This window comes from Pelodiscus sinensis, chromosome 17 (assembly GCF_052426305.1).
Source record: "Pelodiscus sinensis isolate ZL-2025 chromosome 17, ASM5242630v1, whole genome shotgun sequence".
Taxonomy (NCBI): Eukaryota; Metazoa; Chordata; order Testudines; family Trionychidae; genus Pelodiscus; species Pelodiscus sinensis.
The window spans coordinates 3,107,611-3,120,699 of NC_143068.1; the positions used below are offsets into that span (position 1 = coordinate 3,107,611).

General features: G+C 66.7%; 1 protein-coding gene across 2 annotated transcripts; it reads right to left on the bottom strand.

Moving 5' to 3' along the window:
- Positions 1 to 1,152: 1,152 nt before the first annotated feature.
- Positions 1,153 to 8,937, bottom strand: SLA2 (Src like adaptor 2). 2 transcript variants are annotated; one of them, XM_075900766.2, is made up of 8 exons: positions 8,800 to 8,937; positions 7,641 to 7,784; positions 7,175 to 7,274; positions 6,602 to 6,688; positions 5,680 to 5,783; positions 4,706 to 4,855; positions 4,426 to 4,558; positions 1,153 to 3,962 (listed from the first exon to the last, which is right to left on the bottom strand). In XM_075900766.2, the coding sequence occupies exons 2-8, from the start codon at positions 7,726 to 7,728 to the stop codon at positions 3,806 to 3,808; spliced, it is 819 nt and encodes a 272-aa protein (XP_075756881.2). In that variant the 5' UTR covers positions 7,729 to 7,784; positions 8,800 to 8,937; the 3' UTR covers positions 1,153 to 3,805. The 2 variants fall into 2 exon arrangements, with proteins under 2 accessions (XP_075756881.2, XP_075756882.2); XM_075900767.2 differs by having other exon boundaries at positions 7,641 to 7,765; positions 8,800 to 8,936.
- Positions 8,938 to 13,089: the final 4,152 nt, after the last annotated feature.

The window sequence follows — 13,089 nt, forward strand, 5'->3', positions numbered from 1 at the left end:
TGGCCCTGGAGTGGGGGGGGGGGACATGCCAGCCTGGGCTCAGCCCCCTGGAGGCAGAGTTTGGTTTTACCCCATCCTGCTTACCCCTCCTTTTTAAGCCAACTGCCATTTGAGCCCAGGCAGGTGTCCTGAACGCTGGAGCTGGGCAGGGGCCGCTGCGGTCACCCGGCGAGCAGCAGCCGGAGCTGTTGCGCTCAGCGTGCCCAGGGCCTGCTGGGTCGGGCTGCAGGCACCTCAACTGCATTTCAGCAGCAGCAGATGAAGATTTATGGGGGCTTGGGCACAAATAACATCGCCCCCCAGCCCCACAAAGGGCCCCGCCCCCTGCCCCTCCCCCCATCCTGCCCCTGCCTCCTGGCCTGGCTGGAAGTCAGGGTGTTACGAGCTGCCCAGGGAGCGTGAGCTGCTGGGGGGAGCCCTGGATGCTCCACCTGCCCTGCTTTCGGCAACCCCACTGACGTCGGGGGCAAAAGGGCAGCTGCTCTGGGGCCCTTCAATTCCGGGGGGTCCGGGGCTCCTGGCTGCCACCGCTGCAGCGGCCGAAACCAGACCCTTCCAGTCACCACAGCAAGGTCGCACCGTGCTCCTCGCACGGCTCAGGCCCCGGGGGGGGGGAGGGTCAGTCGCCCCCCCCCGCTCTGCCCCTCGTGCCAAAGCCCCGCCCCATTCAGGAGCACGGAGCCAGGTCCTGCCCCCACCTTGCCCTGGGCCGTCTGGAGGCTGTCAGCTCCCCTGGCTCTCAGCCCTCGCCCAGGGCAGGTGGAGGCTCCTCTCGAACAGTTCAGGCTCCCCGGGAAAGCTCTTACTGCAGTCTAGGGCCCCCCATGCAGTCTAGGTGACCTTCAGTCTAGGCCCCCCTCCTTGCAATCTAGGGCCCCCCATGCAGTCTAGGTGACCTTCAGTCTAGGCCCTCCTCCTTGCAGTCTAGGTGACCTTCAGTCTAGGGCCCCCTCCTTGCAGTCTAGGTGACCTTCAGTCTAGGCCCCCCTCCTTGCAGTCTAGGGCCCCCCATGCGGTCTAGGTGACCTTCAGTCTAGGCCCCCCTCCTTGCAGTCTAGGGCCCCCCATGCAGTCTAGGTGACCTTCAGTCTAGGGCCCCCTCCTTGCAGTCTAGGTGACCTTCAGTCTAGGCCCCCCTCCTTGCCGTCTAGGGCCCCCCATGCGGTCTAGGTGACCTTCAGTCTAGGCCCCTCCTTGCAGTCTAGGTGACCTTCAGTCTAGGCCCCCCTCCTTGCCGTCTAGGGCCCCCCATGCGGTCTAGGTGACCTTACATCTTCTTTGGCCCGGGACCGTCCCCTTTTCAAGCCCTGCCCAGCCATGCAACTTTCGGCAAAACTGCGTATTTGACCATCGGTTGTCAAGCACCACCAGGACAAATGCCCCGTTTTGCCAAAAAGAGACTTGGGGTGAGGGGTGGGGAATAGCTCCACCTGGGGCAGAGATGGGAGACTCCAAATGCAAAGTCTGTTTACACCCCCGGTGCACAGCAGGAGCATGCAGTGAGCGGGGAATGTTGGAAGGGGAGCAGGGAAAAGCCTGCAGAGCTTACACAGAACATCCTGGCCTGGCTGGGGTGGCCATTTAAACAGCAGCTGAGCGAGAAAACCAGCTTTGAAGACAAGGAAGGACCCGTATCCAGTTGCTGCACTTTATTTTTAGATGAGTTTGTCCCGCCTAGTTTGTCACTGGCTTTAACAAAGAAGCAGGCAGGACGATGTGAAATGCTCAGTTAGTTCTGACTAGCTATGAGACGAGATGCACATTTTGCTGGTATAGTGGTTTGAGAAGCAGGTGCAGCCGGGGCCTCAGGGCACAGGCTGTGGAGCCAGGCAAATGCGTTTTCTTCCTCGCACAGTGGCGGGTGCGTCTTGCTGCACCTCGCATTGGCTGAGTTTCCACCGCACAGACTGATCGTACTCCCTCCCCCCAGCACAGCGCGAGGGGGAGGGATTTCGCTTTTATAAAGCAGCTGGAAGTTTAAAAGCACTGAACTGAAGCTCTGTGCTGACTGGGAGCATGCTGGATTGAGGGTGCTCAGAGCGGGCGCCCAGCCGTCTCACTCCAAACCTGGATGTAAACCCGGCAGCACAGAAATCAAGCCGGCGGACACGGCCCAATTGCCTGGTGTCACTCGGCACCTACTGGAGAGCGATTCCGGGAGCCTGCCAGCCACTCCGGGGCTTGGCCGTCGCCCCGCTCCAACAGAGGCTTGAGACAGCACGGTGGGCTGGGCAGGAGCACGAGGGTGCAGGCCGCAGCCTGGGCAGTTCTTGAGCCTGGATTGTCTCAAAATTCGCTGGATTTTCCTCTGTCCCTGCCTGGCAGGAGCACCCAGAGGCAGAGGGGCGATTGCAGCCGGGCTGGAGAGAGCACCTTCCCGGTAGCCAGAAGCAAGGAGGTGGCTTCAGAGCCTGTCTGGGCTTGTCCCTGCCCTTGCCAGGTGCCTGGGGCCGGTGACTGGCACAGCCCCTAGCACGCCTGGCCCAAACCGGAGCCTGTTTCACGGGCCTGATCTTTGCACGAAAGCTGGAAACTCAGCCTCTGCGCCACAGACTGGAGATGCGTCCTGAGCTAACTGCAGGAGATCGCTGCTCTGTGGCCACTTCCTGTGGGGGTGAGGAGGGCTGGGCGGGTGCATGGCCACGGGACAGTAAGGCTATGTCTACACTGCAGGTTTTGCCAGCAGAAAGTATGCTAATGAATCACTCATTAGCATTTGTCACACTGTAATTTGCATATTCCTGCCAATGCTTTTTGCACAAGATCCCATATCCCTCCTTTTTTGAGGCATAAGGATCTTGCACAAAAGGGTTTTTTTGCGCTAAACGGACCCGTCTACACTGCTTATTTTTGTGCAAAAACGTCCAGCAGTGAATATGCAAATAACAGTTGACAAATGCTAATGAGCACTTCATTAGCATACTCTCTGCTGGCAAAAGCCTGCAGGGTAGACATAGACTTGGTGAATTTCAGTTCGGATCACAATTACAGCCGGCAGGCGGGTGCCATGGGCTCCTGGCTCCAGGGCCAGCCCACGATATTTTGGCACCTGAGGCAGGGAGCTCAAATGACGCCCCCATCACCCCTCGCTGCACCAGCAGCAGACACAATTTCCTACACTCTGGGTCCGAGTGGCGCCCCCCACAGTCTGGCACCTGAGGCGGCCGCCTCAGTTCGCCTCATGGTAAGGCCGGCCCTGCCTGGCGCCTTTGGTTTAGGAGCCACTCGGCCCAGGCCAGCGTCCTGCAGCAAGGCCTGGTCGGGCTGCAGGGAGAGGCTCTCGGCTTTCGCTGCTGCAGGCTGGAGTCAGGCGTGAGGTTTCCGGGTGCAAGCCCGAGCCGTGCTGGAGCCCAGCGGGGCCGCCAGTCCCGCGGCAGGTGCAGGGCGGGCTGAGGGGCGCAGGCTGATTCCGTTACAGTCGGGCTGGACCAGTCAGATGCTCACCCGCGCGCCTTGTGCCAGACAGCACGTAACCCGCCTCTGGGGCAGCATTCCCCACAACCGCCTCTCCCAGCAAGGCCTTGCCGGCCGGGCTCTGGCGCCAGGCCCTGCTGGATGTCCAGCCGCAGCTCAGGCACCCAAAGCCGCCAGCACGGGAGGCAAAAGAACGACTCCAAGCAGCGGGCCCGGGGTTCCTTGAGGCAAGTGGCAGATCCCACCCAGCTGGGCCCAGCTTGAGCCAGACCAGCCCGGGGGGAGGGGGGTCGGGGCAGCAGGGCGGCAATAAATTACATTGTGTGGGGTAAAAGTCCAGGGGCCGTGGAACCGGGGCGGGGGGGCAGCTGAGCTGCAGCCTCCAGCACCCTCAGGTGCTCGTCCGCTGAGTGCCCTTGTGGCCAGCGCCGCTCTCCGGGGGCAGCTCCTCCGTCAGAAAGAGGTAGGAGCTGATGGCTTCCCGCAGGCCCTGGCTGACTGGGGACTCCTCCTCCTCCAGGGCCGGGTCCTCCGCAAACAGGACGGAGCTGGGGCGAGAAGAGAGGTTTGCTCAGCACAGTGCCTGCCAGGGCGCTGCCTGGGGCCGGGCGCTGCCTGGGGCCCGGCCCGGCCCGGCCCAGCCCAGCCTGCCCCACCATAGCTCAGCCCAGCCCCTCCACAGCTCAGCCTCAGCCCCTCCCCGCCCCACCATAGCTCAGCCCCAGCCCCCCCCGCCCCACCACAGCTCAGCCCCAGCCCCCCCGCCCCTCCACAGCTCAGCCCAGCCCCCCTGCCCCTCCACAGCTCAGCCCCCCCCCCACCCCACCACAGCTCAGCCTCAGCCCCTCCACAGCTCAGCTCCAGCCCAGCCTAAGCTCCATGTCCCCTGGGACCCCAGTGCAGGGCGGCCCCCTCCCCTGCTAGGCCAGGAGCAGGCAGGGCCGCTGTGGGTCCCGCCCGCAGGGCTCCCAAGCTCCCGCCGGCCCCCCGCGAGGGGCGGCCCCTTCCCACCTGTTGATCTCCTGCCAGTTGAGGGCCGATTTCTGGACAGCCCGGGGCGGGGGCAGGCTCTGGGCGGGGGCCCGCGCGGCCCCCTGGGTGCAGCAGGGCTCCGTGAGGAGGCAGCACAGCCCGTCTCCGATCTCTGGGGGGAGAGGAGCGTCAGCCCCGCACCCGCCGGCCCGGCCCCGCTCCCGCCAAGGGGAACGAGCCGGGCGGAGCCCCGCGCACCTCGGGGGCAGGGCGGCTCTGGGCCCCCACGTGCCTCGGGGCGGCTGCTGGGGGCCGTTACCCGAGTAATAGTCCACCAGGTCCTGCAGGCGGGGGAAGGTGAGGCGCGGCGCGATGTAGACCCAGCCGTTCCCCAGGCGCTGCACGCGGTAGTGCTTCACCGAGTCCCAGGCGGCGCGGTTGCTGCGCCGGACCGAGAGCGAGTAGCAGCCTGCAAAGGAGCGCGCTGAGTGCCCGGCCCGGGGTGGGGGCTCTTGCCGGGCCGCAGGAAGCTGCCGGGCAGGGAGCCAGGCGAAGCGCGGCTCAGGAAGCGCCGTGCGGCCGCAGGGGCGGGAGGGGAGGAGCGCGCAGCCCTGCGAGCCCGGCCCGAGCCAGCAGCTCCCCCGGCCGGGCCCTGGGGGGCAGCACTGGTCGGAAGCGGCCTCTGCCTCGGCTCACAGCGCGGTCGGGACGGTCCGAGCCCGGCCCCGCTCGCCCAGGGCCTGTGCGTGTGGCCGGGCCGCTCCGAGGGCTGCCTGGCCCGGGCCAGCCCCACCGGCTGGAGGGCACCAGCCTCACCCCGCCAGCAGAGCGCTCCCCCGGGCCTGCCGCGCGCAGGGAGCGGCCAGACGCAGCCGGGCTCGGGGCTCCCACGGGGCCGGCCCGGGTCAGTGGCTCTATCACCGAGCAGCCACTTTGGAGCAATTCTGGCAGCAGCGGCTCTGACCCCGAGAGGGGCCAGCCAGTCCCTGCTTGCGCCCCTGGCTGCTGCCCAGCACCTGCTGGGTTTTCCATAAGTCTTCCTGTCAGGACAGCCTGGGCACAGCAGGCGTGGGCAGTCTGCCCTTCTTGCCAGTATCCTCCCCTCCGATTTCCTGCCTGTGTGTAGAATAACTTTTGTTGTGTGCGCGGAGGCATGCGCAGATGTGCACCACCTCCAGAGAAAGCGCTGGACTCTCTCCTCTGGCCACCCAAGCACTGGTGGGGTGCAGGCTGAGGAACGGGCCCCAGCTCCCGCCCAGCTGTGAGTGGCGGGCACAGCCCGGGGTCGCTCACCTTGCCTGCTCTGGCTCTCTCGGATCAGGAAAGAGCCACTGCGGTTGCCCGGCAGGAGCAGCAGCTCTTCAGCTTTCTCCCGGCTCAGGCCTTCATACAGCCACCTGTGGGCAAGGGCAGGACACTGAGCGCGGCCCGGCCCCAGGACAGGCAGTGCCCCACCCTGCCCCCAGGGGGCGCCCTGACCGTGCTCCCACTCCTGGCCCCACCTGAGCCACGTGCTCCCTGGCGCCCGGCTTGCTCTGCGGGGAACTGCCCGGCAGCTGTGTCCCTGCAGCACGGCGGGTGGACATGCACCGAGGCAACGTGGCCTCCAGGGATGGGAGCAGGCCGGGGTGAGCTGGGGCGAGCTGGGCTGGGGTGTCCGTTCAGCGGCACAGTTCTCTGGGGCCCCTGGCGGCTCAGTCAGGGCTCTGCAGGCGGCGGCGGGGGCACGAGTGACACCAGGTGCTGGGCCGCAGGCCAGATGTGGGACGCGCCGGCACGTTCTGGCCACTAGCAGTGATGCCAAATTCCTGCCGCTCCCCTAAGGTGCCGCACTAGGGAACCAGCCAGCAGGCTGCTCCCGGGCGAGTCCCCCGCCAGGCAGCCACCGGGCACCCTGGGAATTTGTCCCCACGAGTCGCTGAGCCTCCCGTGTGTGGGGCCATGGCGCTGGGCCGTGCATGGCCCGGCCACGCTCCAATGTGCACCATGGGGCCAGGCGCAGGCTGAGCACTGGATGCTGTTCGAAGGAGCAGGTGATAAGAGCTGGGGAGGGGAGGGAGCTGTGACTCCATGGGGGTCGGTCCAGGGGTGCGTGAAAAGGGCATCTGCAACTCCTGGCCATGCGTAGCACATGCCTAGCGCTAGCCAGGCCTTCCCGGGTCTGCAGCACCCGCTCTGGTGACGGTACCAACACGCCAGCCCCACAGCCTCCTACCTGTGCCGCACCTTGGCCACGTGGCTGCTGGGGACCAAACACTGCTTGCCGGTGACGAGCGATGCCACCTCCCACCATTCCCCGTCCCTGTAAGAGAGTGGAGGCTCAGGGGTGCCCTGGACACGGGCCTCCTGCTTCAGCCCGCGTGTGGCACCTGCAGCCTGGCTCGCCGCTGCCCCCCCCCCCCCCCGCTGCGTACAGCCGCTCGGCGCACCAGGGCTCTTCGCTGCAGTGTCGGGCGCGGGGGCTCGAGGCCAGGGAGTCTGGCACAGGCCCACGCAGCCCTGGGCAGGACGCCGCTGTGAGCCCAGGCACGGGCAGCCGAGGCTGCTCCCCGGGCACCTGGCAGAGGGAGCAGCCCAGGACCAGGCAGGACTGTGGGGCAAGGTGGGACGAGCCCCGCCCAGGAGGCTGCAGCACTGGCTGCTGTGGCCACACTCAGGGAGGGGCTGGGGGGGCAGAGCCTCCATGTGCCAGCCAGCATCCGCCTGGCACAGTGCCGGGGTGGCCTCCAGCCCCTGTGCTGGGCCTGGGGGGCCCTGGGCAGCCAGGCTGCTCCCACATCCAACTTACTCAGAGAGGACTCGCAGCTGCTCTCCGGGGTGCAGGACGGTCGCTGCCTCGGGCCCCGCAGGGAAGGAGCACAAGGCAACTGCCACGTAGCTGCTGGGACCTGCGGCGAGAGCAGAGCCCTTCAGAGGGGCGCCCAGGCCGCGCCGTGGCTCCCGTGGGTGGCCACGGAGGGGCTGGGCAGGGACAGGCGTTGCGGTTCGTGTTTCCGACAGAGGCGGGGCGCTCCAGAGAGCCGAGGCCGCAGACAGGGCCCTGCAAGCCCGGGATGCCCCCCAGAAAGCTGCAGCCACCAGCATTTCTTCCAGGCCAAAGGGGCTGAAGCCAGCCTCATGCGGGGCCTGGCTGGCGCTTTGGGGCCTCACGGGCATGGCCTGACGGCCGGTGCACAGAGCCGCAGGCCTGGCGCAAGGGCGGGGGCACGCCCAGCCCACGAGGCTCTCACTAGTGCTCAGGCCTAGACCCCTACCTGCTGGCAAGGGGGCCGCGGCTTCCATGGCAACAGCAGGGCTGGGCTGGATGACAAGCTGCTTCCTGCGGCTGGGCAGACTCCCCATGGCCGGCCGGCGGGGCTCAGCGGCCAGCTCTCACCTTCTGCAGCAGGGCGAGAAAGCTGCACACCCGGGGCCAGCTCAGTGCCGCCTGCCCTGCTTCCTGTCCCCCCCCGGCTCATGCAGCCCTGCCCCCCCCCCAGCGCTTCGCAGTGAGCCCCGGGGGCCAGCGTAGGAGGCCCAAGCGGCTGCCAGGCAGGTCCCGCCTGGCTGGGCACAGGGGGGGCCAGGCCTGCACAGTAGCATCGTGGGCAGCCACACAGCCCTGCTCTGGGCCCTGCCTTTCGCTGCCCAGCGGCCACAGGAGGCTTTGGGGCTCTGGGCCTTCGAGTGGGGCTCAGCCCAGCGGTTCCGGATCGGGGGAGCAGGCCAGGCCTCCCCCCAGAGTCCTGCCAGAGAAGAGCGTGAGGTGTCTGGACAGGGCCGGCAATGGCACAGTCCAGCGGGCGCGAGGAGAGATGCATGGCCAGGCGGGGGGGCGCTTGCCCCTTTCCCATGAGCCCCAGGGAATGGCTTGGGGAGCCCCATGGAGTGCTGGGGCCTCCTGCCAGCGCCGCTGGCGTTCCCGGAGTCACTCACAGGCGCCAGCGCGGCCAACTGCCTCTGTGCGGGAACCGGCCTCAGGTAGCGCCCTGCCCCAGCAGGCCATGCTGTCCTGGCAGGGGATGCCCCAGACCAAGCAGAGCCCCCCAGAACACTGCTCCCTGCCGCACTCCCCCCTTCCTCGCCTCCTGTGCCAGAGGGGGGCGTGGGGCTGCTGCACTTCCCCCGGGAGGGGGCTGCAAGTCCATGGGGCGCTGAGCCCTGGTTCATCTCGGCTGGCCAAGGGCTGTGAGCGCCTTGGCTGTCGCACGCATTGCACTGTGTGCTCGCGGCTCGCCCCGGCCCTGCAAGCAGCTTCCGCCGACGCTACGGCTACTGGACAGGCCTGTGCAGCAGCCTGCGGCCCTGACGTGGGGACGGGCGCAAGGGCTGGCCGGCCTGTAGCTGCGCTTTCCTGCTAGGCAAAGCATCGTCTTCCTTACGCACCGGCCCCGGGGCCAGCGCCCCTCCCCCCAAAGAACCCCGGCTACTTACCCGGCTCTCATCTCGGCAGAGCTTGGTGGGTGTTGGGCAGCGTCTGCAGTGATGCCCCTCCTGCAGCCGCAGAGTCACTCCAGCACTGGGCAAAATCCACCTGCACGCGGGGCAGCACTGCAGGCTCCTCCAGCTGGCGGGTCCCCCGTGCAGAGCAGAGCCGAGCCGGCCACTGCAGGCTCCTCCAGCTGGCGGGTCCCCCGTGCAGAGCAGAGCCGAGCCGGCCACTGCAGGCTCCTCCAGCTGGCGGGTCCCCCGTGCAGAGCAGAGCAGAGCCGGCCACTGCAGGCTCCTCCAGCTGGCGGGTCCCCCGTGCAGAGCAGAGCCGAGCCGGCCACTGCAGGCTCCTCCAGCTGGCGGGTCCCCCGTGCAGAGCAGAGCCGAGCCGGCCACTGCAGGCTCCTCCAGCTGGCGGGTCCCCCGTGCAGAGCCGAGCCGGCCACTGCAGGCTCCTCCAGCTGGCGGGTCCCCCGTGCAGAGCAGAGCAGAGCCGGCCACTGCAGGCTCCTCCAGCTGGCGGGTCCCCCGTGCAGAGCAGAGCCGAGCCGGCCACTGCAGGCTCCTCCAGCTGGCGGGTCCCCCGTGCAGTGCTGCGCCTGACACTGCAAGCTCCCCAACTGGCAGGTTTGGCTGTCCCGACCCCTCTTGGCAGCAGGCCTGTGTGTGTCTCTCCGGAGGTCCACTGTCCCCAGCACAAGAAAGTTCTGTGACGAGGGAGCTGGCTGGGGCCTCAGAGCCACGACCTGCTACATTTCCTGTGACGCGCTAGTGCTGGCGGTGGCAGGAGCCGGCTTGCTCTCTCTGCTCCGACAGCAGTGGCTTGCAGCATCCTGCCGGGGGGGAGGGGTCCATGTGGATGGAGCCTGACTGCGCATCTGCTGGGCCTGCCACGGGGCCCTAGGGAAGGGGGCAGGGACGGGACACCCCTTCCTCTGGCACCTGCCTTAAGAACACAGTGGGGCTAGACCTAGGCCTGGACTCTGGGCTTACACACACCAGGCAGTGTGCATCATCACAGCCCACCTGAACCCTCCCCCACACAGATACATACACCTCAACACCCCCTCCCCAGGCACGCCTGGACCCTCTCCCCCAGTATAGGTAGGCTCACCTGAACACCCCTACCCCCATGTACAGCTGAACCCCTCCCCTTCTCCGGTACAGCCAGCCAAACACTCTGGCTGTGTCTAGACTGGCCGCTTGACTTTCCACAAGAACCCTGACTTCCTACTGTCTGAAATCAGTGCTGCTGGCGGGAATACTGTGCTGCTCCCGTTCGGGCAAAAGTCCTTTTGCGCAAGAGGGCCAGTGTAGGCAGCTCACATTTGTTTTGTGCAAAAAAGCCCCGATTACGAAAATGGCGATTGGGGCTTTTTTGCGCAAGAGCGCGTCTAGATTTTGCAGAAAAGCGTCCGTGCCAAAGTGCTTTTGTGCAAAAGTGTCCTGCCAATCTAGACGCTCTTTTCCGCAAATGCTTTTAATGGAAAAACTTTTCCGTTAAAGCATTTGTGGAAAATCCTGCCAGTCTAGACGGAGCCCCTCATGTACAGCGACTTGCACCTACACTCAACACACTGCACGGCCCCCTGGTTTCCTGGCGCGGCTAGAAAATGCCCCTCCAGGCATTTGGCCCTTGGCTCAAGCCCAGGCAGGGCAGAGCGCCAGCTGGCTGGTTGACTCCGGCTGCCCCACTCCTAGAGCAGCGCCCTGTGCGCCAAGCCGGTTTGGCACAGGGGTCGGGTGCACCGAGCAGCGCCAGGCATGAAGGCCATTGCCCAGCTGTGGTGCCGGCTGTGACCCTGGGCTAGAACCAGTGTATCACCTGTGGGCTTGCTCCCAGCAGGGCTGAGCCCTTCCCCGGCCGATGGCACCCACAGGCTCTGGCCCAGCCCCACGGCTGGCCTGTCGGCTTGGAGGCGCTGAGCGCTGAGGCGCTGCCCTGTACTCGCTGGGCTGGGCTGCCCCGCCCCAAACTAGCCTGCGTGTCACCGCAGCCATCACCGCCATCCCGCCCACGAGCTGACACCAGCTAGGAGGCGGCTGCTTCATGGAAACTGTAGGACGGGGCCTGCACCCTCCCAAGCCGGCAGCTCGCAGATCAGGACCACTCACAAGCAGCCCCCCCCATCCTGCAGGGCCCTGAGCCCCTCGCCCACGCCTTGCCCAGCCCTGGCAGCGCAGCCTGCAGCTCGCAGGCCCTTCTGCTAGGGTTACCAGGTAGTTCCAGAAAAACTACCCGACACACTTGATGGCGGGGGGGGGGGGGGCAGAGATTGGCCGGGACGGGAGGGGAGCGGGGCTGGCTGGGAGGAGGAGGAGGAGGGTCTGGAAGCAGGGCTGGTTGGGAGAGGTCGGGGACAGCTCGGGCGGGCAGCAGGAAGTGGGCTGCTCAGGGTCAGGGGGAGCAGGGCTGGTCGGGGTTGGGGGCAGTGGGGCTGGCCGGGGGAGCTTGGCGGGGTGGTCAGGGGGGGAGTGGGGCTGGCTGGGGGAGATCGGGGGGGGTGGCCGATCGCGCCCCCCCTCCCCCAGCCACTCCCTCGCCCCCCGCCCAGGCTTCTGTCGGGCGCCCAGCCGGAAAACCAGAAAGTACCGGATATTGCACGTGTCGGGTATTTTCTGAATTTTTTTACCGGCCATAGGGCCCAAAAACCGGACTGTCCAGTTGAATACCGGACACCTGGCAACCCCGCCTGTAACACGAGACCGCCGGACACCTGGCAACCCGACCTTCTGCTGTTTCCAGCGGCCCCCTTGGCTACACGCCTGCGGGTAGGTGCCAGGCTCGGTCGCTGGTGGGTGTCCCGGTGAGCGGGGCGTGCTGGGCGCTGCAGGCCGGGCGCAGGGGCCTGGAGAGGACCCCTGCTGTCCTGGAGGAAGAGCCCTGCAGCCGAAGGGCACGCACACCGAGGGAGAAAGCCCGGCCAGCACCAGCCCAGCTCTCCTTGGCCACTCCGGCCGAGCCAGCAGGCCCTTTAGTTTGGGCTCCTGCAGCCAAGCGTGGCCAAGCCAGACGCTACAGGGAAAGGCGCAGGGGCCCTGCAGCCGCCTAACGGAATAGCCAGTCCAGACGGGAACCTCCTGCCCCCGGTGCCCTGTGAGGTGTTACCCCATTTAACAGGCCTGTGGCTGCAGAGACGTGGCCAGTCCTGGTATGTACCTGTGGCAGCGTGTTCCCCGCGCTAGCTATGTGCTGCGCCGAACCATAGTGCCGTGTATGGATTGGCTGCCAGGCTTGCTGGGTGCCCCCTTCTGCCTCAGCGATTTTCAGCCTTTCCCCCATTTACAGCCCGGTAACACGCTCTGAGGGTGTCTAGACGACACGCCTCTGCCGACAGAGGCATGTAAATTAGACATACCGACATAGTCAATGAAGGGGGATTTACATATCCCCCACTTCATTAGAATAAAAATGGCCGCCGCGCTGTGCCGGCTCAGATGTTTTTTGGAACAAAGCGGTGGTCAAGACGGGGATCGGTCGACAAGGAACGCCATTGCAGACAGATCCTGTAAACCTCGTTCTCCAACACGCCCCGGGCCCCGCGCCCGGCTCCGACACGCCCCGGGCCCCGCGCCCGGCTCCGACACGCCCCGGGCCCCGCGCCCGGCTCCGACACGCCCCGGGCCCCGCGCCCGGCTCCGACACGCCCCGGGCCCCGCGCCCGGCTCCGACACGCCCCGGGCCCCGCGCCCGGCTCCGACACGCCCTGGGCCCCGCGCCCGGCTCCGACACGCCCTGGGCCTGCCTCTTGCATGTCTCCAGCGCCCTGGAAGGGGCTTTTCACAGCACTTAGCCCCCAGTAGCCCAGGGTCGGGGCGTGAGTCCGGATGCAGGGAGCCAGGGTAACGGCACTAGGGCAGACAGCTGGAGCCAGGCTGGGGGATGAACTTGGGGCCAGGGCCCACAGTGCACAGCTAGGGAATGCAGCCTGGGGCAAGAGCCTGCCAGCCACCAGCCACAGGCTGAAGCCCAGCCCCACCCTCACAAACCTGCTGCCTGCTCCTTCAGCTTGGGGGGGGTCCCCAAAGGGGGCAGAGCAGGGACCCAACTACTGCTGCAGGCCGGGGGGGGGGGGGGAATCTGCTGCTGTGTCGTCGTCCCCCCCCCCCGCACTGCCCAGGAGCCTGTTTGTGCAGAAGCCCTGGGTGGCCACAGTTGAGAAATGCTGGGAGGTGACGCAGCAGCCCCTGCTGCTGGTCCTGGTCCTGTCTAGGCTGTGCCCCCCGCCCAGACAGCACTGCGCACCTGAGCCATTGGCTCCCGGGGGCTCGTTCCTGCCCCTCTAGCAAGAA

Coding starts and splice junctions, on each gene's coding strand:
- SLA2 (XM_075900766.2), bottom strand. CDS start 7,728: ATGGGGAGTCTGCCCAGCCGCAGGAAGCAGCTTGTCATCCAGCCCAGC. Junction 7,275..7,640: donor CGCGGCCCCCTTGCCAGCAG/GTAGGGGTCTAG, acceptor CTCTCGCCGCAG/GTCCCAGCAGCTACGTGGCA. Junction 4,559..4,705: donor CCTGGTGGACTATTACTCGG/GTAACGGCCCCC, acceptor CTCTCCCCCCAG/AGATCGGAGACGGGCTGTGC.